Consider the following 27,188-nt stretch of genomic DNA (forward strand, 5'->3'; position numbering starts at 1 on the left):
TTTAAAAGTCTGATCTGTCTCCAGTATGTATCTGTGGAATCTTGAGGGAGTCTTTTAAAACTCTGAATCTCAACTCTGTCATTTGTAAAATGAAGTGGATGGACCAGATTATAAAGTAAGGGATACACACAAGTAACTAGCTGTGAAGAGGTGCAAACAGATCCAAAATATTGTTATGGGCCTTTAGAGGCAGAATTCACTTTTTCTCTGTGTGTTGAGAAAAGGCGCATTTCAGCTGGACTTTGAATAATGAACTTTCAACATGAGATAAACAGGAATAAGAGATAAAAACAAAGTACAGAAAAGTACAAAACACCTAGGAAATAATACATCATTTTTGCTCGAGATTAGGGTGTGTGTATTCAGTAGGACAAAAAGAAAAATTAACCCTGGCCTACAGAAAAGAACATGGAGTATGCCTTTAATATGACAGTTATCTGGAGAACAGACTTGTTACAGCCCCAGGGAGCCTTAAACGTCTCAGAGAAGGGAAAGTTCCAATATACAGAACTTTAGGCAAACTTGCCTTGCTTGCCCATGATGCCTATGCCAATATCTATCCTCACTGAATACCTTGTGAACACCATGGTATCTCTCCCACAGTGTTGCTCCTAACCAGAGAACTCACTTCACCATAAAGAAGCTGGCAGTAAGCTGATGTAGTCACTGTTCTTATTATGTATCCTATCAACCACCAATGGTTGATCTTCAGTTACAGTGACAACTGGGGTCTACTCTAAGGGGCTGGAATGCTGTCTTCTAGGATAAAGTATATCCCCTAAACTAGCAAAATTGCACTGACTCTCAGTTAGAATATATATCTTGGCTTCTAGAGGACAGAAAGGAGAAAGCACCTCCCACAATGTATTGTCTCTACAACTTGGATTTTTGCCGGTCGGGAGATCTTAGTAGAGTCTGTTCTAATACAACAAGCGTTTCCAAGGTGTGAATTAGCTCATACACAAACACGTGTCTTTGGCAGTGGTTAATTGATCACGAGTAGATGTCAATAAAATAATTAATACAATAGATCAAACTTCTTGGTAAAGATGGTAGAGTGAAGCCAAATTATAAAATCTTCCTCCCCCTAAGCAAAAGTGAACAAAGGGAGGGAGGAAAGGAAAGTAGTTAAGAACTGGCAAAAATAAATTCAACAACAGAAACTTATAATCTCATGTGATAACCTCTGATTCTAATGAGACTCACCAGGAAAGCCACAGAGCACAGGTGTGCTGATATGACTCTACTCAGTGTAGCTCCTAACCTAATCACCACTTGCACAGTATTAGTGAAAGTGAACACATATAATAATAACTATCACTAATATACCTGAATTTGATAAGAACATAGCCGAGGGGATAAGTAGACGGTCCAGGAAAAAGAGGCCTAGAAAATGTATAGAGAGTAAAAGGCAGGAAAAATGACTAAATCTTATCATTTTGGTTTCTCTAGTCTGGACAAAGAAAGCACAACAACCACTCCCATACAGAATTAATTATCCTTGCCAATAAATAGAACATACTAGGAATAAAGTAAAAAGACATGATTTAAAGCAGAAAAGATTCTCCTGCAGGAGCAGAAAACACAAAAAGAAGAGATTAAGAAACCACGTGAATTTTCTCCTTTTACCTGGCCCCCTCTCATCACCCAGTAAGTGGAGTATACCAAATCCTGAAATTCTTATCCTTTCCCTCATAAAATTGGGTAAGTGAGGAAGTACAGCTTGAAGAGAGAGTGGTAAGATGGCAAAAATGAATAACCACAGCTTATCTTCTCAAATAGACAGACAGGCTCCACGGTTTCACACTGAGTTGGTGAAATGATTTGAAGCCTGAGGACAAAGACATCACAAGAAAACTACAGACCAGTATCTCTTATGAATATAGATGCAAAAAATCCTCAACAAAATACTAGAAAACTGAATCTAGCAGAATATAAAGAAGATTATACATCATGACCAAGTAGGACTTCTCCCAAGAATGCAAGATTGGTTTAACATCTGAAAATCAATTAATGTAATACTTTATAGTAATAGAATAAAAACCAAAAACCACATGATCACCTCAATAGACACAGAAAAAGCATTTGACAAAATCCAACAACACTCTTTTATCATAAAAACATTCAACAAATTAGGAATAGAAGAGAACTTTCTCAATCTGATAAAGGGTATCTAGATAAATTGAATTTCATAAAAATTAAAGACTTTGTGCTACAAATGATACCTTCAAGAAACTGAAAAGACAATCCACAGAATGGGAGAAAATATTTGCAAATCTTATATCAGATAAGGGACTTGTATCTAAACTACATAAAGAACTCTTAAAACTCAATACTAAAAAGATAAATAACCTAATTTTTAAATGGGCAAAGTATCTGAATAGACATTTCTCCAAAAAAGATACAAATGGTCAATAGCACATGAAAATATAATCAACATCATTAGCCATTAAAGAAATGCAAATCAAAACAACGATATACCATGCCACATCCACTAGGGTGACTATAATCCAAAAAAAGACACCAGCAAGTGTTGGTGAGGATGTGGGAAAACTGGGACCTTCATGCATTACAAGAGGGAATCCAAAATGGTACAGTTGGTTTAGAAAACAGTTGGGTAGTACCTTAAAACATTAAACATAGAGATACCATATTACCCAGCTATTCTACTCCTACATATATAATCAAGAGAAATAAAAACATATATCCACACAAAACTTGTACATGAATATTCATGACAGCATTATTCATAGTAGTCAAAGTGGAAACAACCCAAATTTCCATCAACTGATGAATGGATAAATAAAACATGGTATATCCATATAATAGAATATTATTCAGCAATAAAAGGAATAAAGTGCTAATATATGCTAGTACACGAATGGACCTTGAAAACATTACACTAAGCGAAAGAAGCCAGTCACAAGACCATATATTATATGATTTCAATTAAGTGAAATATCCAGAATATGTGAATCTCTAGGACAGAAAGTAGATTAGTGGTTGCCTAGAGCTGGTGAACTTGGTAATGGCAGGGGATAGTATAACTGCTGACAGGTATAGGTATTCTTTTGGGGGTGAAACAGATGTTCTAAAATTACAGGGGCTGGCCTGGTGGTGTACTGGGTAAGTTCACGTGCTCCACTTTGGCGGCCTGGGGCTCACGGGTTAGGATCCTGGACCTTGACCTACACTCCATTCATCAAGCCATGCTGTAGAGGCGTGCCACATACAAAACAGATGAAGATGGGCATGGATATTAGCTCAGGGACAGTCTTCCTCAGGCAAAAAGGGGAGGCTTGGTAGCAGATGTTAGCTCAAAGCCAATCTTCCTCACCAAAAATAAAATTACACAGCAGTGATGGTTGCACATCTATCAATATATTAAAAACCATGGAATTCTACACTTTAAATGAATGATTGCATGGTACATAAATTATATGTCAGTGAAATTGTTTTAAAAAACTGATAGAGCTGACCAGGGAAACAGACAACATTGCGAACTTTAACATCTTCCTTTCAGCAACTGACAGAACTATTAGGCAGAAAATAGGCAAAAATATACAAAATCTGAACACTACAATCAACTAATTGAATGTAATTGACATCTACAGAACATTCCATCAACAACAGCGTAATATACATTTGTTTCAAGCACTCATGGATCATTTACAGGATAGGCCAGATCTGGGCCATAAAACCAACCTCAACAAATTTAAAAGAATTAAATTGCTATGGACTGAATGTTTGTGTCCCCCCCTCCAAAAATCTATATACTGAGGCCTTAAACCCCAGTGTAGTGTGGTGTTTGGAGACAGGGACTTGGGGAAGTAATTTGGTTTGGAAAAAGTCATGGAGGGCCCCCATGATGGGACTGGTGCCTTTATAAGGAGATGAAGAAACCAGAGTGCTCTCTCAGCCCTGTGAGGACACAGTAAGAAAATAGCTGTCTACAAGCCAGGAAATGTGCCCTGATCAGAAACCTGACCATGCTGGCACTCTGAGCTCAGACTTCCAGCCTCTATAACTGTGAGAAATAAATATTTGTTGTTTAAGCTATTGAATCTATGGTAGTTTTGTTATAGTGGCCCAAGCAGACTAATACAGAAACCATACAGATTGTGTTCTCAGACCATAATGAAATCTAACTAGAAATCAATAACAGAAAGAATACAAGAAAATCTCTGAACACATGAAAATTTAAAAACATAATTCTAAATAATCTATAGGTCAAAGAAGTCTCAAAGAAATCTAAAATTATACAGAACTGAATGAAAACAAAAACACAACATATCAAAATATGTGGGATGCAGCTAAAGCAGTAACTGAGAGAGAAATTTATAGTACTAAACGCTTACATTATAAAAAAGGAGAGTGATCTCGGCAAAATGGCAGAATAGGAGTTTTCTATCATTCTCCTCACCAAGAATACAGATTTTGACATTCATCCAGAGATGAGAGTACATTTCTGGAAGTTCTGGAGTTCAGCAGAGAAGTTCTAGACACGATTGGAGCAAAAAATTCAAGATTGAATACATTGAAGAGGGTAAGAGGAAGTTTCACTTTACCCCCATCACAAAAAGCATAGCTCAGTGCCAAGAGAGACCCTCTCACCCAGCAATTTTTCCCACGGAGGAAAGTCAGAGTATGAGAGTAAGTGCCCAGCTTCCCCAATTGTGCAGAATGCTGCCAAAGAGGTCCACTTCTTTCACACACCATCCAGCATACTGAGGTGAGCTGCATGACTGAGGGTGGGGAGGGGCTGAGAGCATAGCAGTGAGGGCTCAGAATGTACTGAAAGGATGCAGATCCTACTAAGCACTTCAGGGACTCAATCAGGAAGCCTGCCCAAGAGTCACTGAGGATGTCTGAAGATCCCCTCAACTGGCCCACGGGCACACCCAACACTGCACACACCTCACACACACACATACCACACCCTTGGCTAACCTGTGCATGCCTCTAAAGGCAGCATGTGCGAGCCTTTGCAGATAGTAAGCATGAGCAGAAAGCCGCCCAACTCTGCAAGATTAGAAGAAAAGTCACAAACTTGAGCATTCAATAATGCCCTAGGGAAAGCAAACGGAAGGCTGTCAGTACCCAACCTTTCCAGCATCAAGAAAAGGCATAGAGTCTTAAGAATTCTCCTCAAACAGGGAAAAAGAATTGTGGAGCAGGCATATCTATAGAAAAGATCTAAGAAAGCCTTAGAATCCCTAGCAGGGCTGACAGAAGATACTTCTCTCCTAAAGGCAGTCAATAAAGACTGGAGGAGGTAACTGCTTCTTCAAATGTGAAGAAAGCAATGCAAGACTTCAAGGAACATGAAAAGTCAAAGCAACATGACACCACCAGAGGAACACAATAATTCTCCAGTAACCACCCCCAAAGAAATGGAGATCTGTGATTTGCCTAATAAAGAATTCAAAACACTTGTTTTAAGGAAGCTCAATGAGCTACAAGAAAACACAGAAAGACAATTCAATAAAATCTAGAAAACAATACAAAAACAGAAAGAGAAGTTTAACAGAGAGACAGAAATCATAAAAAAAGAACCAAACAGAAATTCTGGAGCTGAAAAATACAGTGAATAAATGAAAAATGCAATAGACAGCATCAACATCAGACTCGAGCAAGCAGAAGAAAGAATCTGTGAACTTAAAGATAAGTATTTTGAAATTATCCAGTCAAAAGAACAAAGATAAAAGAAGGAAAACAAGTCAAGAAAGAAGACATGAATTATGGGATACCACTGAATCAAACAATTTACACATTATTGGAGTCCCAGAGGAAAAGAGATGGAGAAAGGATCAGAAAGCTAATTTAAAGAAATGATGGCTGAGAACTTCTCAAATCTGGAGAGAGATTTGGACATTCAAGTTCATGAAGCTCATAGGTCCCCAAACAGATTCAACTCAAAGAAATCTTCTCCAAGACACATTATAATAAAACTAAAATCAAAGACAAAGAGAATTTTAAAAGCATCAACATCAAGAAAAAAAAAAAAATTCTCACATACAAGCAAACCACCATAAGGCTATCAGTGGATTTCTCAGCAGAAACCTGGCAGACCAGGAGAGAATGGGATGATACATTCAAAGTGCTCAAAGAAAAAAAACTGCTGACCAAGACTATTTTACCCAGCAAAGTGGTCCTTCCAAAATGAAAGAGAGATCAAGACTTTCCCAGAAAAAGAAAAGCTGACAGAGTTCATCATCACTAGACCTGCCTTAAAGAACTGCTGAAAGGAGTTCTTTAAGCTGAAATAAAAGGCTGGTATTTAATAACATGAAAACATATGAAATATAAAACACACTGGTAAAGGTAAGTATATGGTCAAATTCAGAATACTTTAATATGTAATATGGTGGTGTGTTACTCAATTAACTCCAGTATACAGATTAAATGACAAAAGTATTAAAAATAATCTAGCCACAATAATTTGTTAATGGACACACATTATTAAAAAATATAAATGGTAACATCAAAAACATAAAATGCGGAGGGGGAACAAAAGGGTAGAGTTTTGTATGCACTACAAGTTAAGCTGTTATCACCTTAAAACATACTGTTAAAACTATAAGATCTTTTAGGTAAGTCTCATGGTAACCACGAAGCAAAAACTTACAGTAGAAACACAAAAGATAAACAGAAGGGAATCAAAATATACCACTAGTTAAAATCACCAATTCACAAAGGAAGACAGCAAAAGAAGAAGAAAGGAACAAAAGAACTACAAAACAGCCAGAAAACAATTAGATGGTTTAGTAAAATTCCTTACTTAACAATAATTACTTTAAATGTAAATGGACTAAATCCTCCAAGCAAAAGACATAGAGTGGTGAATGGATAAATATACAAGATCCAATTACAGACTGCCTATAAAAGACTCACTTAGCTTTAATGACAAATCATAGGCTGAAAGTTAAGGGATGGAAAAAGATATTCCATGCAAATAGACACCAAAAGAGAGCATGAGTAGCTATACTTACATCAGACAAAACAGACTCTAAGTCAAAAGCTGTAACAAGAGACAAAGAAGATCATTATATAACAATAAAGGGGTCAATTCATCAAGAGGATATAATAATTGTACATATATATGAACCCATTATCAGAGCACCTAAATATATTATGCTAATACTAACAGATCTGAAGGGAGAAATAGTAAACAATATAATAACAGTAGAGGACTTCAGTACCCCACTTTCAATAATGGATAGATTGTTCAGACAAAAATCAATAAGGAAACATTGGATATGAACTATACTTTAGATCAAACAGACCTAACACACATATACACAACTTTCCATCCAACAAAACAAAATATATATTCTTCTCAAGTGCACACAGATATGATTTATCTCCAGGATAAATCATATGTGAGACCACAAAACAAGTCTTAACAAATTTAAGAAGACTGAAATCATACCAAGTATGTTTTCCAACCACAATGGTATGAAATTAGAAATCAATAATAGGAGGTAAACTAAAAAACTCAAAAATATGTGGAAATCAAACAATATACTCCTGAACAACCAATGGGTCAAAGAAGAAATCAAAAGGGAAATCAAAAAATATCTTGAAATAAATGAAAATGGAAACACAGCATACCAAAACTTACAGGATGCAAGCAGTTCTAAGAGGAAAGTTTACAGTGATAAACACCTACATTAAGAAAAATGAAAGATCTCAAGTAAACGATCTAACTTTATACCTCAAGAAAATAGAAAAAGAAGAACAACCTAAGACCAAAGTTAGCAGAATGAAGAAAATAACAAAGATCAGAGCAAAAATAAGTGAAATGGAGATGATAAAAACAATAGAAAAGATCAAGAAAACTAAGAGCTGATTATTTGAAAAGATAAATACAACTGACACATTTAGCTAATCTATAAAAAAAAGAGAGGATAGTCAAACAAATAAAATCAGAAATGAAAGAAGAGACATTACGAAAAATACCACAGAAATACAAAGGATCAAAAGAGACTACTATGAACAACTATATGCCAATAAATCGGATAACCTAGAAAAAACAGATAAATTCCTAGAAACATACAACCTACCAAGACTGAATCATGAAAAAACAGAAAATCTAAACAGACCAATAACAAATAAGGAGAGGGAATAAGTAATCAAAACTCTCCCAATGATAAAAGCCCAGGACCAGATGGTTTTAAAAATTTTAAAAAGAATTAATACCATCCTTCTCAAAACCTTCCCAAAAAATTGAGGAAGAAGGAAGAGTTCCAAACTTATTTTAACAAGGCCAGCATTACTCTGTTGCCAAAGCCAGAGAAGGGCATACAAGAAAAGAAAATTACAGGCCAATATCCCTGATAAACATATATCCAAAAATCCTCTACAAAACACTAGTGAACAGAATTCAACAGCACACTAAAAAGATGATACACCATGACCAAGTGGGATTTATCCCTAGGATGCATGGATGGTTCAACATACGCAAGTCAATACATGTGATACACCACATTAACAAAATAAAGGATAAAAATGATAGCAGCCTCTCAATAGATGCAGAAAAAGCATTTGACAAAATTCATCATCCTTTCATTATAAAAATTCTCAACAGACTGGGTAGGAAAGTAATGTACCTCAACATAATAAAGGCCATATATGACAAGCCCACAGCTCAACAGTAAAAAGCTGAAAGCTCTTCCTCTAAGATCAGGAACAAGGCAAAGATATCCACTATCACTACTCCTATTCAACACAACACTGGAAGTCCTAGCCAGAACAATCAGGAAACTAAAAGAAATAAAAGCATCTGAATTGGAAAGGAAGAAGTAAAATTGTCTCTACTTGCAGGTGACATGATTTTGTGTATAGAAAATCCTAAAGACTCCATCAAATAACTGTTAGAACTAATAAGTGAATTCAGTAAAGTTGAAGGATACAACATTAACATACAAAAATCAGTAGCATTTCTATACACGAACAATGAATTATCTGAAAAATAAATAGAGAAAACAATCCCATTTACAACAGCATCAAAAGCCATAAAATACCTAGGAATAAATTTAACCAAGGAAGCGAAAGATCTCTACACTAAAAACTATAAAACACTGATGAAAGAAATCAAAGAAGACACAAATAAATGGAAAGGTATCCTGTGTTCATGGATCAGAAGAATTAATATTGTTAAAATGTCCGTTTTACCCAAAGCCATCTATAGATTCAATGTAATCCCTATCAAGATTCCAAGAGAATTTTTTACAGAATTAGAAAAAACAATCCTAAAATATATATGGGACCACAAAAGATCCCAAGTAGTCAAAGCAATCCTGAGAAAGAAGATAGAGGCATCACACTTCTTGATTCCAAGCAATATTACAAAGCTATAGTAATCAAAACAGTATGATAATGGCATAAAAACAGACACATAGACCAATGGAACAGAATAGAGAGTTCAGAAATAAACTCATGCATACAGTCAACTAATATTTGACAAGGGAAACAAGAATACTCATTGGAGAAGAGACAGTCTCTTCAATAAACAGTGCTGATAAAATTGCATATTCACATGTAAAAGAATGAAACTAGACCCCTATCTTACACTACACATAAAAATTAAGTTGAAATGGACTAAAGACTTAGACGTAACACTGGAAACATTAAAACTCCTAGAAGAAAATGGAGGAAAATTTCCTTGACATGGGTCTCGGCAACAATTTTTTGGATATGACACCAAAAGCACAAGCAACAAAATCAAAAATAAACAAGAGGGACTACATCAAACTAAAAAGCTTCTGCACAGCAAAAATAAAAAAAATAAAAAAAATAAAAGATGAACAAAATGAAAAGACAATCTACAGAACTGGAAAAAAATATTTACAAACCATATATCTGATAAGGAGTAAATATCAAAAACATGAAGAACTCATACGACTCAATAGCAAAAAACCAATCCAATTAAAAAATGGGCAAAGGACCTGAACAGACATTTTTCCAAAGAAGATATACAAATGGCCAACAGGTACATGAAAAGGTGCTCAGCAATGCAATCATCAGGGAAATGCAAATCAAAACCATGAGATATCACCTCATGTCAGTTAGAATGGTTATCATCAAAAAGACAAGAGATAACTAATGCTGGTAAGGATGTAGAGAAAAAGGAACCCTTGTGCACTGCTGGTGGGATTGTAAACTGGTACAGCCACTATGGAAAACAGTATGGAGGTTCTTCAAAAAAGTAAAACTGGAACTACCATATGATCCAGCAATTCTACTTCTGGGAATGTATCCAAAGAAAACAAAAACACTATGCCGAGAAGATATCTACACTCCCATGTTCATAGCAGCATTATTTACAATAGCCAAGACATGGAAACAATCTAAGTGTCCATCAATGGATGAATAGATAAAAAAGTTGTGATTGATATATGTGGGGGTATATATATATATATATATATATATATACACACACACATATATATATAATGGAATATCATTCAGCCATAAAAAAGGACATCCTGCCATTTGTGACAACAAGATGAACCTTGAGAGCAATGTGCTGAGTGAAATAGGTCAGACAGATAAAGACAAATATTTTATGGTCTCACTTTTATGTGGAATCCAAAAAAAGACAAAACTAAACTCATAGAAAAAGAGATCAGATTTGTGGTTACCAGAGGCATAGGGCTTGGGGAGGGTGAATTGGATGAACGTGGTCAAAAGATACAAACTTGTAGTTATAAGATAAATAGGTACTAGGGATGTAATGTAAAACACAATGACTATAGTTAATACTGCTGTATGGTATACACAAAAGTTATTAAGAGAGTACATCCTTAGAGCTCTCATCACAAGGAGAAAAAACATTTTTTTCTTTTTCTTTTTTTTAGTATCTATATGAGATGATGGATGGTAACTAAACTCGTAGTAATCATTTCACAATAAAAAAAAGTAGGCATGTATATAAACCCAATGGAATATTATTCAGCTGTAAAAAAGAAGGAAATCCTGCTATTTATGACAACACAGATGGACTCTGAGAACATTATGCTAAGTGAAATAAGTCAGACAGAGAAAGACAAACACTATATGATCTCACTTATATGTGGAATCTAAAGAACAAACCAACTCATAGAAAAAGAGATCAGATTTGTGGTTACTAGAAGCAGAGGGTGGGGGGATGGGGAATTGGATGAAAGTGATCAGAAAGTACAAACTTTCAGTTATAAGATTTATAAGATAAATAAGTACTAGGGATGTAATGTACAACATGGCAACTATAGTTAACACTGGTGTATGGTACATTTGAAAGTTAAGAGAGTAAATCCTAGGAGTTCTCATCACAAGGAAAAAAACCTTGGGGCCAGGCTGGTAGCATAGTGGTTACGTTCAGTGCACTCCGCTTCGGTGGCCCAGGTTTGCGGGTTCAGATCCTGCGCATGGACCTATACCACACGTCAAGCCATGCTGTGACAGCGTCCCACATACAAAACACAGGAAGATGGGCACAGAACTTAGCTCAGGGCCACTCTTCCTCAAGCAAAAAGAGGAAGATTGGCAACATTTGTTAGCTCAGGGCCAATCTTCCTCACCAAAAAACCGGGGTGGGGGGGGGCTTTTTTTCCTTTTTCTACTTTTTTGTATCTATATGAGATGATGGATGTTAACTAAACTTATTGTGGTAATCATTTCACAATGTAAGTAAGTTAAATCATTATGCTGTACACCTTAAACTTATACAGTGCTGTATGTCAATTATATCTCAATAAAACCGGAAAAAATTGAAAAAGAACATTAAGAATAGCTAAAGACAAGGAAGGATTTCTCTTCTACTGAAACAGTAAGATAAAGGTAATGTATAATAGGGACTGGGCCAGTGGCGCAGCGGTTAAGTGCGCGCACTCCACTGTGGCGGCCCGGGGTTCGCCAGTTCGGATCCCGGGCATGCACCGACACACCACCTATCAAGCCATGCTGTGGCAGTGTCCCATATAAAGTGGAGGAAGATGGGCATGGCTGTTAGCCCAGGTTGTCTTCCTCAGCAAAAAGAGGAGGATTGGCAGATGTTAGCTCAGGGCCGATCTTCCTCACACACACAAAAAAAAGGTAATGTATAATAAATGTATGTTACTATTGCAGGTGAATAAAAAGCCACTTAGTCATTCCTTTGACAAACATTTATTGAAAATAGAAAATTTTCTACCTAGGTGAAACCTCGGTTTCACCAAAGAGGTGAAAGAGCTGTACACTGAAAACTATAAAACATTGCTGAAAGAAATTGAAGAAGACACAAAGAAATGGAAAGATATTCCGTGCTCTTGGATTGGACGAATTAACATAGTTAAGATGTCCATGCTTCCTAAAGCAATCTATAGATTCAATGCAATCCCTATCAAAGTCCCAATAACATGTTCCACAGAAATAGAACAAAGAATCCTAAAATTTAATGGAACAACAAAAGACCCTGCCTGAATAGCCAAAGGAATCCTGAGAAAAAAGAACAAAGCTGGGGGTATCACACTCCCTGATTTCAAAATACACTACAAAGCTATAGTAACCAAAACAGCATGGTACTGGCACAAAAACAGACACACAGATCAATGGAACAGAATCGAGAACCCAGAAATAAACCCACACATCTACGGACAGCTAATCTTCGACAAAGGAGCCAAGAACATACAATGGAGAAAAGAAAGTCTCTTCAACAAATGGTGTTGGGAAAACTGGACAGCCACATGCAACAAAATGAAAGTAGAACATTACCTTACACCATATACAAAAATTAACTCAAAACAGATCAAAGACTTTACATTGTAAGACCTGAAACTATGAAACTTCTAGAAGAAAACATAGGCAGCACGCTCTTTGACATCGGTCTTAGCAACATATTTTCAAGCACCATGTCTGACTGGGCAAGAGAAACAATAGAAAAAAAACAAATGGGACTACATCAAAATAAAAAGCTTCTGCACAGCAAAGGAAACCATCAACAAAACGAAAAGACAACGTAACAAGTGGGAGAAGATATTTGCAAACCATATATCTGATAAGGGATTAATCTCCAAAATATATAAAGAACTCATACAGCTCAACAACAAAAAAACTAACAACCCAATTAAAACATAGGCAAAAGACCGGAACAGACATTTCCTCAAAGAAGATACACAAATGGCCAACAGGTACATGAAAAGATGTTCAACATCATTAACTATCAGGGAAACGCAAATCAAAACTACAATGAGATATCACCTCACACCCATCAGAATGGCTATAATTAACAAGACAGGAAACAACAAGTGCTGGAGAGGATGTGGAGAGAAGGGAACTCTCATACACTGCTGGTGGGAGTGCAAACCGGTGCAGCCACTATGGAAACCAGTATGGAGAGTCCTCAAAAAATTAAGGATAGAACTCCCACACAATCTAGCTATTCCACTGCTGGGTATTTATCCAAATAACATGAAAACACCAACGCATAGAGATACATGCACCCCTGTGTTCATTGCAGTATTATTGACAATAGCCAAGACTTGGAAGCAACCTAAGTGCCCATCAAGGGACGAATGGATAAAGAAGATGTGGTATACATACACAATGGAATACTCAGCCATAAGAAACAATGAAATCCAGCCATTTGTGACAACGTGGATGGACGTTGAGGGTATTATGCAAAGTGAAATAAGTCAGAGGGAGAAGGTCAAATACGGTGTGATCTCACTCATAAGTAGAAGATAAAAACAACAACAAACACATAGAGACAGAGATTGGATTGGTGGTTACCAGAAGAGAAGGAGGGGGGCGAAAGGGATAATTAGGCATATGTGTGTGGTGATGTATTGTAATTAGTCTTTGGGTGGTGAAAATGATGTAATCTATGCAGAAATAGAAGTATAACGGTGTACACCTGAAATTTATACAATGTTATAAACCAATGTTACTGCAATAAAAAAAATAAAATAAATATAATAAAAGAAAAGAAAATAGAAAATTTTCAAAGCACTGCGCTAGATAAAGGGAAAATAAAGATAAATAAGACAGAATCCTAGCCCTTGAAGAACCTGAAATATAATGGGGACACAGAATGACATAATTATTTTAATATAAGAACAAAGTGCTACAGGAACACATAAAAGTACGCTCATCTTGGGAATGGGAAAGACATGTGAGATTTTCCATAGGGAGAGAGAGGAAGAAAGGAATTGAATGCAGGAAACAATGTGAACCAATGCACAAAGGCTTGAAATTGAAAGTGCATGTTATCTAGGCTGTTGCAGAGTGATGAAGAGAACAGGATTTGAAATCACGCAAAATAGACCTAGATTTAAATTCTAAGCCATTCTACCTTTTTATTATGTGATCTTAAATAAATAATCTAACCTCTGTAAAAATGAAGATAATAATAAGTATTGTTCATAGCATTGTTGTAAGGATTAAATTAGATGGAAGTAGGGCACTAAGCACAGTGCCTGTCACATAGGAAGCAAAAAAAATAAATAGTATTTTTCATTTTAAAGTGTGAGTCAATTCACTAAGTAAATTTCAAAACACCATACAAATATAAAGCATTTTTTTGAAACACGATGAATAGCTAAAAAATACATTTAAATATACAAGCATTTTATAATATATGAGATATTTCTCAAATACTTATAGTATATCTAAAAGCACACCTACTCTCAAAGTGTACCTATACATGTGTTTAATATTTAAACAAGTATGCTAAAGTACTTCTGAAAAAAAAAGCTAATCCCTAGTTACCCAAATTTATCGTATTTGCTAATATGACATGTTTATAAAAATGTGAAGTTGCACCTAAACCTTATGATTACTTTATCTATAATGCCACAAAACTTACTTTTTCTTCTCTTTCTATTTCAAGTTGTTTCTTAACAGATGAAAGTTCATTTTTGAGATTGGACAGTTCAATCTCCTAAAGAAAAAGAAACACAAAGTTTATAAGTGCATCCATATATTTCTCAAGATGAAGAAAATGCAAACGAGGATTTCATATAAATTTACTTTTATAGAGAAGTAAATTCACTCATAAAATATATATACTTTAAAAGCCCACTAATATGAAGGCTGCTAGTTGAACATAACTGAAGATTTCATTTAGACAAATTTTTTATAGTTTGCTCTAAAGAACTATTTAAAGATTTTATTTATTTATTTTTTCCCCCAAAGCCCCAGTAGATAGTTGTATGTCATAGCTGCACATCCTTCTAGTTGCTGTATGTGGGACGCGGCCTCAGCACTGCCGGAGAGGCAGCGTGCTGGTGGGAGCCCGGGATCCGAACTCGGGTCGCCAGCAGCGGAGCGCGCTCACTTAACCACCAAGCCACGGGGCCGGCCCAAGAACTATTTAATACTATGTATATCTCTCTTCCTCATCCTCTCCCAATCTATCCCACTCCTCCTCTCCCAATCTCAATCAGAGCTCCAAACTTATTTGCAACTGAGTTTATAGCTTTTCGTTTGAAAAAAAGAGTTCATTCCAGCATTTCAAAAAATATATTGGAAAACCACTTAATAAAATAATATATTGGAAAATATATTTTGGAAATATTTTTGAAAGTACATTTTCCAAAAAATATATTGGAAAACCATATAAGATCTATAAGATCCCTTTCAGATCTAAGATTCTTTGATTCTATAGCTCAAACAGTATGGTTTGAGCTCTTTACCACTTTTATATACTCTGTTCCACCAGCCACACTGACATGAAAATTGGCTTCTACTGCTATTTGTTCTGTATCTCACCAAAGATGCTTTCATTGATGACTGTTCTTGTTCTTTGCTCTTATAAAGTCCTAACTCTGAGTCTCTTTCTTCAACGATTTTATCATATTGGTGCTATATTAAACAAAGAAAACATTTAGGTATATTAGAACCCAAATAGATTACGTTTTAAGAAGACCATTATCTTTATGTATTTAATATTTGCAGAAAATGATATTTATGAATTCAGTAATATATACATATTTGAGCATATTTTTAAAACTTTTCAATTATATTTTTTAATTCACACAACATAAACAATGAAACATAGATAACACTCTTGGAAATAATCTAACACGAGGAAGAAATAATTCTTTTTAATTAGAAACACTGAATATCATAATTTTAAAAATAGGCTAGAAACACCAGGACCTCTTAGAAAGTGGATGATTCCAGATCTTGGGGAAGAAATAGAAGATGAGTCTTGAACATTTTGTCATAACAGAAAGCAAGAAAGCTATCAGAGACTATTAAGTTCAAGTCAAAGGACTTGCCAGCCAGTTTGAAGAAGCTCCCGCTGCCAAAGACGAGACAATTTGATATCAACAAGGATAAAAACTGAACTAGATTGAGACATACCAAATATGTTTAAATCTGTGAGTTCAAATGTTACTTCAAATATTTTTTTAAATCCTCACTGGTTACCTCATAATAATGTTATATCCCAGCAACAATTTTTAAAGATGAATAAGTAGGTATAGGCTGCCTACTCTTCAAATTTTGAAGAGAATAAGGTTTAATTCCCTAATAGAATGATTATTTTAAAACAACAATAAAAATAGAGCACAGCTGCAAACAAAACAAACATTAAGCCTTTCATTTATTTATTCCATTGATAAATTTGTTTAGCCTAGTATGTGTTAGACATACGTAGAGGATACAAATATTAATGAGATACATATCCTGGGAATGTACTTGAATAAATATAAGGTGGAAAGTGCTTAAGAGACTGCTAGGAAAATTCAGAAAAAGAGTGATTACTTCCTTCCATCAGAGATGATAAGAAGAGATTTCCTCAAGGAAGTGACACCCAAGCTCAGCTTTGAGTGGTTAAGATTTGAACTTGGAGAAATGGGAGATCAAGGGTACTCCAGCTATAATTTAGTCATTGTTGTACAGACAATAATTTTCTCTGACAAATCGGAATACTATCTTGATTTCACCATTTTTATGCATAAAGCTCCAATTAATAATTTTCATTACCCATTACAATAGAAAAAAATTACCTTATGTTTTTCCATAAGTGCTACCATTTCAGCTATTTTATGTTGACATCGTATATCAATTTCTTTCTGTAATTTTACTGCTTCATCAGCTATTACTTTTGCTTTCTCAACCTATCAAATAAATTGTTTCTTAAAATTAATACACAAAAAACAAATTTAACTTAAATGTAAAGACCATATGCTCTACTTATATAAAATGTAGAAATCAAACACTAGAAAATTAGAAAAGCCAAGTAGAAAATGCAGTAGTGTTTTGGTTTATTTTAGGGTATTTTGATCTATCAAGTGAGATGACAGTATAACACTGTAATGATCATTTAATCTTTTCAAAGTAATTATACACTACTCAACCCTCAAATACTTAGAATTAAAGGATACTTTTAGCTTCTATAAGAAACTAACTGTCCCTAATATAAATTTATTAAATCTTTTTAAAAATCATATTGTAAAAATTAAGAATTATTACTTTTCTCTTAAAATGCTAATAGACAAATATAGAGTTTTAGTATAACAAATTCTCAAACACAGTTAGTTTTTCCTACCTCTCCCAAAAGATTTTCTTCTGATATCTTTTTGTCCTCAATTTCTTTTTGATAGCTGTCAGCCATTTCTTTAAATTTTTGTTTGGCACCTTCTAGTTCTAACTCTAATTTACTGACCTTTAAGTGAAGAAAATAGCATGAACATTAGTAAATGCTAAGGATTACTTGAAAATATTCTGTATTCATTCTGTGGTTTTATGACTCAAAAGATTACTTATTCATGGAAATTATGGTTGGGTCATTTTCCTTACATTTTACATATGGTGAGATGTGCTTTATTTTTCACAAAATCTATCTTCTCCCCTAAAATACGTATTTAGTCTTGACAAGTAATTTTTTAAAAGCAGCCATATTTTTATTCTCAGTGAATTTCTCAACAATATTTAAATTGTTTAGTCTCCATTCAATATGTTTTATTACAGTAAGTAACTATTCCATTTGGACAGAACACCCATGTGATTCAAAGAAAAAACATTCTTTTTTTAAGAACAACAGCTTTATCAAGGTATAACTGATATACAAAAAACTACACATATTTAATTATACAATTTGATTTGGACATATGCATACACTTGTGAAACCATCACCACAACCAAGGTAATAGACATATCCATCACCTCTAAAAGTTTCCTTTTTTTTTTTGTTTTTGTCATAAGAAGACTTAACATGAGATCTACTCTCAAGAAATTTTTAAGTACACAATACAGTATTGTTGACTATAGGCACTATGCTGTACAGTAGATCTCCAGAACTAATTTATTCTGCATAACTGAAACTTTATACAAATTGAATAACTCCCCATTTCTCCCTCCCCCCACTCCCTTGTAATCACTGTTTTAATCTCTGCTTCTACGGGTTTGTCTATTTTAGGTACCTCCTATAGGTGGAATCATGTAGTATTTGTCCTTCTGTGACTGGCTTTTGTTGTTGAATTGGAAGTGTTCTTTATATATTCTGGACACTAGATCATTATCAAATATATGAACTGCAAATATTTTCTCCCATTATATGGGTTGTCTTTTCACTCTCTTGCTACTGTCCTTTGACAAAAGACACTAGCAAGAGAGTGAAAAGACAAAATGCAATCTCTACCAAAATTCCAAGTGCCTTTTCATCAGAAATAAACAAGCTAATCCTAAAATTTATATGAAATTACCAGGAACCTCAAATAGCCAAAACAATCTTGAAAAAGAGCAATGTTGGAGGACACATACTCCCCAATTTTAAAACATACTAAAAAGCTACAATAATCAAAACAGTGTGGTACCGACATAAGGTAAACATACAGGTCAATGGTATAGAATTGGGAGTCCAGAAATAAAGCCACACGTCTATGGTTAATTTATTTTCTACAAGCATGACAAGACAATTCAATGGGGGAAAGAATAGTTTCTTTAACAAATGTTGCTGAGACAACTGACATTCACATAGAAAAGAATGAAGTTGGACCCCTACCTCACACCATATAAAAAAATTAACTCAAAATAGATTAAAGATCTAAATGTAATAGCTAAAACTATAAAACTCTTAGAAGAAAAATAGGAGTTAACATTCATGACAATGGATTTGGCAATGGATTCTTAGCTATGACACTAAAAGCATAAGCAACTAAAGAAAAATAGACAAAATGGATTTCATTAAAAAGCATACTCTTAATGAGATTAATTTTCTATAAAGAATCAACACCTTCCATTTCAATTGTTGTCAAATATTTTGTACAGATATTTACTGAGTCATGTAGATATGACTCAAATATAGTAATTATCAAAAGAAAGAGGACCCTTAATTAGCACCCATCCTCCAGAATCACTTATTACCTTAGGGCTGAATCAGAATTGAGGAGGGGGTATAAGCAAGGACAGGAATTGAGAAAGGAAAACATTCGTAATTTAATAATGAATCAGACTGTCTTCGGTACCCATGACGCAACCACAAACTTTAAGACACAGAACACTATCAATATTGATAAAGGCTTCTGAGTGCCTCTCTTTATTAGTTTTCCCCTTCTGCCCCTTCAAATGTAACAGATATTCTTATTTTATATTCATTATTTCCTTGCTCTTTTTTATAAGGTTTACTGCATAATTATGTAACAATATTTCAGTTTTTTGATTTTGAACTTTATATAAATGTTTTCATAGTATGTATATTTTTCTTCCATTTTTTATTCAGCAGTATGTTTTAGATATTTATGTGTGTAAATATAGTTCTTCCATTTTCACTGCTGAGTATGTAACATTGTATGAGTATTTATGTATTCAATTGTTCATAGACACTGAATTGTCTCCAACATGGGATTAATACACACGATAATGCTGTGAATGTTCTTGCAAACATCTCCTGGTGTAGGTGTGTAAAATTTTTCTATAGTATATACCTAGAATTGGAATTGCTGGGTCATAGGGCAGGTTGCATGTTCACCTTTACAAGACAATGACATTATTTTCTGAAGTACATACACCAACTTAAATTCCCAGCAACAACGTGATACGAATTTTGCCTGCTTTACAACCTCATCAACAGCTGATAACATCAAATATATTTGACTGAAGTTTTGTCACTGAATTTGCATTTTCCTAAAAACTGTGTAATATGTTTAACTCTTCATGTTTTCTATTCTGTGAAATCTCTATTCATGTCTTTCACTCATCTGTCTATTTGGTTGCTGGGGACTGACTGAATTTCTAGATCAATTTGGGAAAATCTGACATCTTAAAGATATTAAGGTGTCCAACCAATGAACATGATATATATTTATTTACTTAAGTCTTCTTTAATTTGTGTCAGTAATGTTGGTACGTTTTAGTGTATGAGTCTTCCACATATTTTGTTAAATTTATCTCTATTGTATGGATTTTCATAGTACTATAAGTGGTACTGTATTTTAAAATTCTTTTTTCAGTTAGTAGCTGTCAACATATAGAAAGACAACTGATTTTTGGTAATTGACATCGTGTCTCATGACTTTGCCAAGTTCACTTACTAGTACACTATGACTTTGTAAAAATCTCAGAATTTTCAATGCAGACAATCACATCACTTAAGAAGACACACTTTTACATATTCTTTTCCAATCTATATACCTTTTATTTCTTTTTCTTGCCTTAATGTACTAGCTAGAACCTCTATAGAATGTTGAATAGGGGTGGTGAGAGCAGACATTGTTCTTGATGTTAAAGGCAAAGAATTCAGTCTTTCATCATTAAGTATGATGCTAGCTTTAGGTATTTTGCAGATCTTCTGTATCAGACTGAGGAAGTCTCCTTCTATTCCTAGTTTATTGAAAATTTTTATCAAGAATGAGTATTGAATCTTGTGAAATGCTTTTTCTGCAACCATTGAATGACTACATAATTTTTCTCTTTTATTACTTAATAGAGTAAATCTCACTGATAATCTCAAATTTTAAACCAATCTTACATTCCCAAGGTAAACCCTCACTTGTTCAAGGTAATATGGTTTTAACATATCACTAGATTAGCTTTACTAATATTTTGTTAAGGATTTTATATCTATATTTATAATTGATATTGGTCTGTAATCTTCTTTCCTTGTAATGTCTTTGTCAGGATTTGGTATCAAAAAACTAGTTGGGAATTGTTCCCTCTCTTCTATTTTATGGAAGAGTTTGTGAAAGACTGGTATTATTTCTTCCTGAAGTGTTTGTTAGAATTACCAGTGAGACCTTCCAGATCTGGATTTTTCTCCAGGAGATTTTTAATGACAAATTCAATTTCCCTGATATATAGCTCTTCAGATTGTCCATTTCATCTTCAGTCAGTTTTAGTAAGTTAGGTTTTCCAAGAAATTTGTCCATTTCATCTAAGTTTCAAATTTATTGGCATAAAGGTGTTCATGACATTCCTTTGTCATCCTTTTAATATTTATAGTATCTATGTTAATAATGTCCTATTTCATTATTGCCTTTAGTGAATTTTATTCTCTCTTTTTGTAATCAATCCTGCTAAGGGCTTATCAATTTTATTAATATTTTCTAAGAATCAACTTTTGACTTCATTAATTTTTTCTTTGTCTCTCTTCTACTTCTTTGATCTCTCTTATCTTTATTATTTCCTTTTATCTACTTTCTGTGGGTTTAATTTGCTCACCTTTTTTCAGTTTCTAGATGAAAACCTAGGCCATTTCTTCTTTTCTAAAATAAACAGTGTTTATAAATTTCCCTCCAAGAACTGTTTTAGTTGCATCCCACAAATTTTGATATGTCATATTTCTATTATCATTCAGTTTAAAATAAGTTCTAATTTTCCTTGTGATTTCTTCTTTGGCCCATGAATTATTTACTCATATGATGCTTAATTTTCAAATATTTAGGTTTTTCTACATATCTTATGGTTACTTATTTCTAATTTAATTCTGTAGTAGTGAGAGAACATACTCTGTAAGACTTCAAACTTTTTAAGTGTATGGAGACTCGTTTTATTGCCCAGCATATGATCTACCTTGCTAAACATTCTATGTGCACTTCAAAAGAATTTACAGCTGTAACTATATTGTTCTACGAATGTCAATTAAGTCAAGGTAGTTAATAGTGTTTTTCAGATTTTCCATATTCTTACCAATTTTTTATTAGTTGTATTAATTGCTGAAAGAGGGGTATTACAATCCCCAACTACAATTATGAAATTGTCTATTTCTCATTTTAGTTTTTTAAGTTTTTCCTTCACCTATTTTGAAGCTCTGTTATTAAGTACAAACATACCCATGATCATTATATCTTCCTGATTAATTGACACCTTTATCATTATAAATGCCACTCTCAGGTATAGGGTCAAGAGGGCGGCGTAGGCAGACTCTGAGCTGGCCTCCTCCCGTGGACACAGCCAATTTACAACTACTGGTGGAAACATTACCCCTGAGACATAACTGAAAACTGGATAAGAGGAACTCCTACAACAACGGACAATCCTAACTGAGGTAGAAGAGGCAGAAAATCCCTTCTGGAGAGGAAAAACGCCAGCTTGCCTTCACAAGCCGCAGCGCCTCACGGCCACCCAGGAGCAGCCCACAGATACGCAGCCCTCCCTGGAGGCGCGGGGCCCTGAGCTGGGGAGCTCCTCCGCTGTGGGCATTTCGTGGATCCAGCACAATCGAGATGAGTGGCATAATATCTGACTTTGCCTGCTACTAAAACATTGGGGAGTACCCCCAGAAAAGCTGGTTCACAAAGAAATTAAAACCAGTTCTTAAAGGGCCCGCGCGCAAACTCACCCATTTCAGAAAGCATCCTAAAATCACCAGAAAGAAAGGTGCACAGTGCTTTGGTGAAAAGAGACTCACCTAATAGGCCCTGTGTGCATCTCGGTGAGAGGTGAGACCTCTGCAGGGACTGGGACATTGGCGGCGGCCATTGTTGTGGCCTGGTGTGGGCGGGCTGACACAGACGCCATTAGAGTTCTCCCTGGGGCCTGCTAGCCCAGGGTCTGCCCCACCTGCTAGAGCACTATTTAATCCAGCTCAGCCAGGGCGAGCGGGCAGCCCACCCTAGAGACAGGCCCCACCCAACAACAAGCCCTCGGGCAACTTGTGGGCCTGCATAGATTGGTGAATGGATTCTCTGCAGCCTCGCAACTGAGCCCACTTCAGTGGGGCAGGGCGTGCACAAGGAGCGGGTGGAGAGTGTGGGGCGGTGGTGGAGTGTGTGGGGCTCCTGCTGTGGAGAGACTGGGTCCGCTTCGGGAGGTCGGGGCGCGCACACGGGGCAGGACTGTGTTGACTGTGTGTGTGGACCTGTGGGCGGCAGGGCTTGTCAGCTGCAGAAGACTTGTGCTTCTCAAAGAACCACATAGGGGGTTTGCCCCACCTTCCAAAGCCTGAAAGAATTGGGTGCTCCTGTGCCTGAGGCCAGCCCCACCCAGCTGCAATCCTGAGAGAGATGACAAGAGACCTAAAGGCTGGAGGCTTATAGCAATTGTAAGCCCCTGAGCCTAACAACCTGCCACACTGGGAGCCTACTCACTTAAAAGAAATATTGCAACACAAATGTGGTATTAGAACTTGCAGCCAACTATGCTGGGGATCCCCACACCTGATAAAGAGACTGAAGGGCCCACAACAACTACAAGCAGCTGAGCATTACAATAGCTGGCTAGGAGCATAACTTGGCCAACCTGGGCGCCTACAGGGAGAGCAAACAGGCCACAACAGAAGGACAAACGTAGCCCACATAGGGGTTACCCCTGGAACATTGAGAACTGAGGGAAGCACACGGCAGGCCTCCTAAACCATCACTTACATAAGGTCACCTATCCAAGAGCAGGAGATGTAGCTGACCTACCTAATACGTAGTCACAAGCACAGGGAAAGAGGCAAATGAGGAGGCAAAGGAATACATTCCAAGTAAGGGAACAGGACAAAACCCCAGAAAAGGAACTAAGTGAAACAGAAATGAGCAACCTACCTCACAGAGAGTTCAAACTAAGAGTGTTAAGGATGCTCAATGATCTGGGGAGAAGAATAGATGAACTCAGTGAGAATTTCAACAAAGAAATGGAAGATATAAAAAAGAACAAATCAGAAATGAAGAATACAATACTGGAAATGAAAAATTCACTAGAGGGACTCAAAAGCAGAGTAGAGGATACAGAAGAACGGATCTGTGAGCTGGACGAAAGACTAGAAGAAATTACCCAAGGTGAACAGGTAAAAGAGAAAAGAATTAAAAAGAGTGAGGACAGTCTAAGGGACCTCTGGGACAACATCAAGCACAATAACATCCGGGTTATAGGTGTCCCGGAAGGAGAAGAGCGAGACAAAGGGGTAGAGAATCTATTTCAAGAAATAATAGATGAAAACTTCCCTACCCTAAGGAAGGAAACAGACATCCAGGTACAGGAAGCACAGAGAGCCTCAAACAAGATAAACCCAGAAAGGCCCACACCAAGACACATCATAACCAAAATGTCCTGAATTAAAGACAAAGAGAGAATCCTAAAAGCGGCAAAAGAAAGTCAAGTTACATACAAAGGAAACCCCATAAGGCTATCAGCTGACTTCTCAGCAGAAACCATACAGGCTAGAAGAGAATGGCATGATGTATTTAAAGTGCTAAAAGGAAAAAACTTACAGCCAAGAATACTCTACCCAGCAAGGATATCATTCAAAATGGAAGGAGAGATCAAAAATTTGCCAGACAAGCAAAAATTAAAGAAGTTTGTCACCAAGAAACCAGTGCTGCAAGAAATGTTAAAGGAACTGATTTAAGGGGAAAAGAGAAGACCACAAATAGGACAAATTATATATTTCCATGATAAGAGGGTAATGGATACAAATGCACAAAAAAGAGGTTAGATATGATATCAAAAACGTAAAATGAGGGAGGAAGGGAGTTAAAGAGTAGAGCTTTCAGACAGAGGTCAAACTAAAGAGACCATCAATTCTGTATAGAAGAAGAAAGGAACAAAGAAGGACTACTAAAACACTGAGAAAAACAAAAGTTAAAAAATGGCCGTAAGTACATACTTATCAATAGCTACTTTAAATGTCAATGGACTAAATGCTCCAATTAAAAGGCATATGGTGGATAGAAAAACAAAAACCACATATATGCTGCATACAAGAGACACACTTCAGACCTAAAGACACTCACAAACTGAAAGTGAAGGGATGGAAAAAGATACTCCATGCAAATGGCAATGAAGAGAACGCTGCGGTAGCAGTACTCATATCAGACAAAATAGACTTTAAAACAAAAACTGTAAAAAGAGACAAAGAAGGGCATTACATAATGATCAAGGGAACATTCAAACAAGAGGATATAACACTTGTAAATATCTACACACCCAATGTAGGTGCACCTAAATATATAAAGCGATTACTAACAGACATAAAAACAGAAATAGACAGTAACACAATAATAGTAGGGGACTTGAACACTCCACTTACACCAATGGATAGATCATCCAAACAGAAGATTAATAAGGAAAGATTGGCCTTAAATGATACACTAGAACAGATGGACCTAGTAGATATATACAGAGCATTCCATCCAAAAACTGAAGAATACACATTCTTTTCAAATGCACATGGAACATTCTCCAGGATTGATCACATATTAGGCCACAAAAGAAGTCTACATAAATTTAAGAAGATTGAAATAATACCAAGCATCTTTTCTGACCACAACGGTATGAAACTAGAAATCAACTATAGGAAGAAAATCAGAAAAGCCACAAATACGTGGAGATTAAACAAAATGCTACTGAACAACGACTGGGTCAATGAAGAAATCAAAGAAGAAATCAAAAAATACCTGGAGACAAATGAAAATGAAAATACGACATGCCAGAATTTATGGGATACAGCAAAAGCAGTTCTAACAGGGACGTTTATAGCAATACAGGCCAATGTCAACAAACAAGAAAAATCTCAAATAAACAATCTAACAATGCACCTCAAGGAACTGGAAAAAGAAGAACAAACAAAGCCCAAAATCAGTAGAAGAAGGGAAATAATAAAAATCAGAGCAGAAATAAATGAAATAGAGACCAAAAAACAATAGAAAAATTAATAAAACCAAGAGCTAGTTCTTTGAAAAGATCAACAAAATCGACAAACCTTTAGCTAGACTTACCAAGAAAAAAAGAGAGAAGGCACAAATAAGTAAAATCAGAAATGAAAGAGGAGAAATTACAACAGACACCTCAGAAATACAAAAGATTATAAGAGAATACTATGAAAAGCTATATGCCAACCAATTCGACAATCTGGAAGAAATGGATAAATTCTTAGAATCATACAACCTTCCAAAACTGGATCAAGAAGAAGTAGAGAATTGGAATAGACCAATCACCAGTAAGGAGATTGAAATAGTAATCAAAAACCTCCCCAAAAATAAAAGTCCAGGACCAGACGGCTTCCCTGGTGAATTCTACCAAACATTCAAAAAAGAGTTAAGACCTATCCTTCTAAAACTCTTGCAAAAAATTGAGGAGGGGGGGAAGCTACCTAACTCATTCTATGAAGCCGACATTACCCTGATACCAAAACCAGACAAGGACAGCACAAAAAAAGGAAACTACAGACCAATATCACTGATGAACATCGATGCAAAAATCCTCAACAAAATACTAGCAAATCGCATACAACAATACGTTAAAAAGATTATACACCATGAGCAAGTGGGATTTATTCCAGGTATGCAGGGATGGTTCAACATTCGCAAATCAATCAACGTGATACACCACATTAATAAAATGAAGAATAAAAATCACATGATCAACTCAATAGATGCAGAGAAAGCATTTGACAAGATACAGCATCCATTTATGATAAAAACTCTGAATAAAATGGGTATAGAAGGAAAGTACCGCAACATAATAAAGACCATATATGAGAAACCCACAGCTAATATCATCCTCAATGGTGAAAAACTGAAAGCTATCCCTCTAAGAACAGGAACCAGACAAGGATGCCCACTGTCACCACTCCTATTTAACATAGTACTGGAAGTCCTAGCCAGAGCAATCAGGCAAGAAAAAGAAATAAAAGGGATCCAAATTGGAAAGGAAGAAGTGAAACTGTCACTATTTGCAGATGACATGATTTTATATATAGAAAACACTAAAGAATCCACCAGAAAACTTTTAAAAGTAATAAACGAATATGGTAAAGTTGCAGGATACAAAATCAACATACAAAAATCAGTTGCATT

The 27,188-nt window shown here is 35.6% G+C and overlaps 1 protein-coding gene across 8 annotated transcripts in view; it reads right to left on the reverse strand.

The window, feature by feature from the left end:
* SYCP1 (synaptonemal complex protein 1) overlaps positions 1–27,188 on the reverse strand; it is a 120,271-nt gene that overhangs the window by 18,663 nt on the left and 74,420 nt on the right. For 6 of the 8 annotated variants that reach the window (XM_087445009.1, XM_087444979.1, XM_087444988.1 and 3 more), the window contains 4 exons: positions 17,519–17,635; positions 16,977–17,087; positions 15,733–15,825; positions 14,828–14,902 (listed from right to left, as the gene is read on the reverse strand). In XM_087445009.1, the coding sequence (XP_087301135.1) occupies positions 14,828–14,902; positions 15,733–15,825; positions 16,977–17,087; positions 17,519–17,635 (396 nt within the window). Of the gene's footprint in view, positions 1–6,992; positions 7,022–14,827; positions 14,903–15,732; positions 15,826–16,976; positions 17,088–17,518; positions 17,636–27,188 lie in introns of all 8 variants that reach the window. The other 2 variants (XM_087445024.1, XM_087444996.1) reach the window with 2 other exon arrangements.

The sequence above is a fragment of the Ceratotherium simum genome, chromosome 2 (genome assembly GCF_057802395.1).
Source record: "Ceratotherium simum simum isolate JZ-2026a chromosome 2, ASM5780239v1, whole genome shotgun sequence".
Classification (NCBI taxonomy): Eukaryota; Metazoa; Chordata; class Mammalia; order Perissodactyla; family Rhinocerotidae; genus Ceratotherium; species Ceratotherium simum.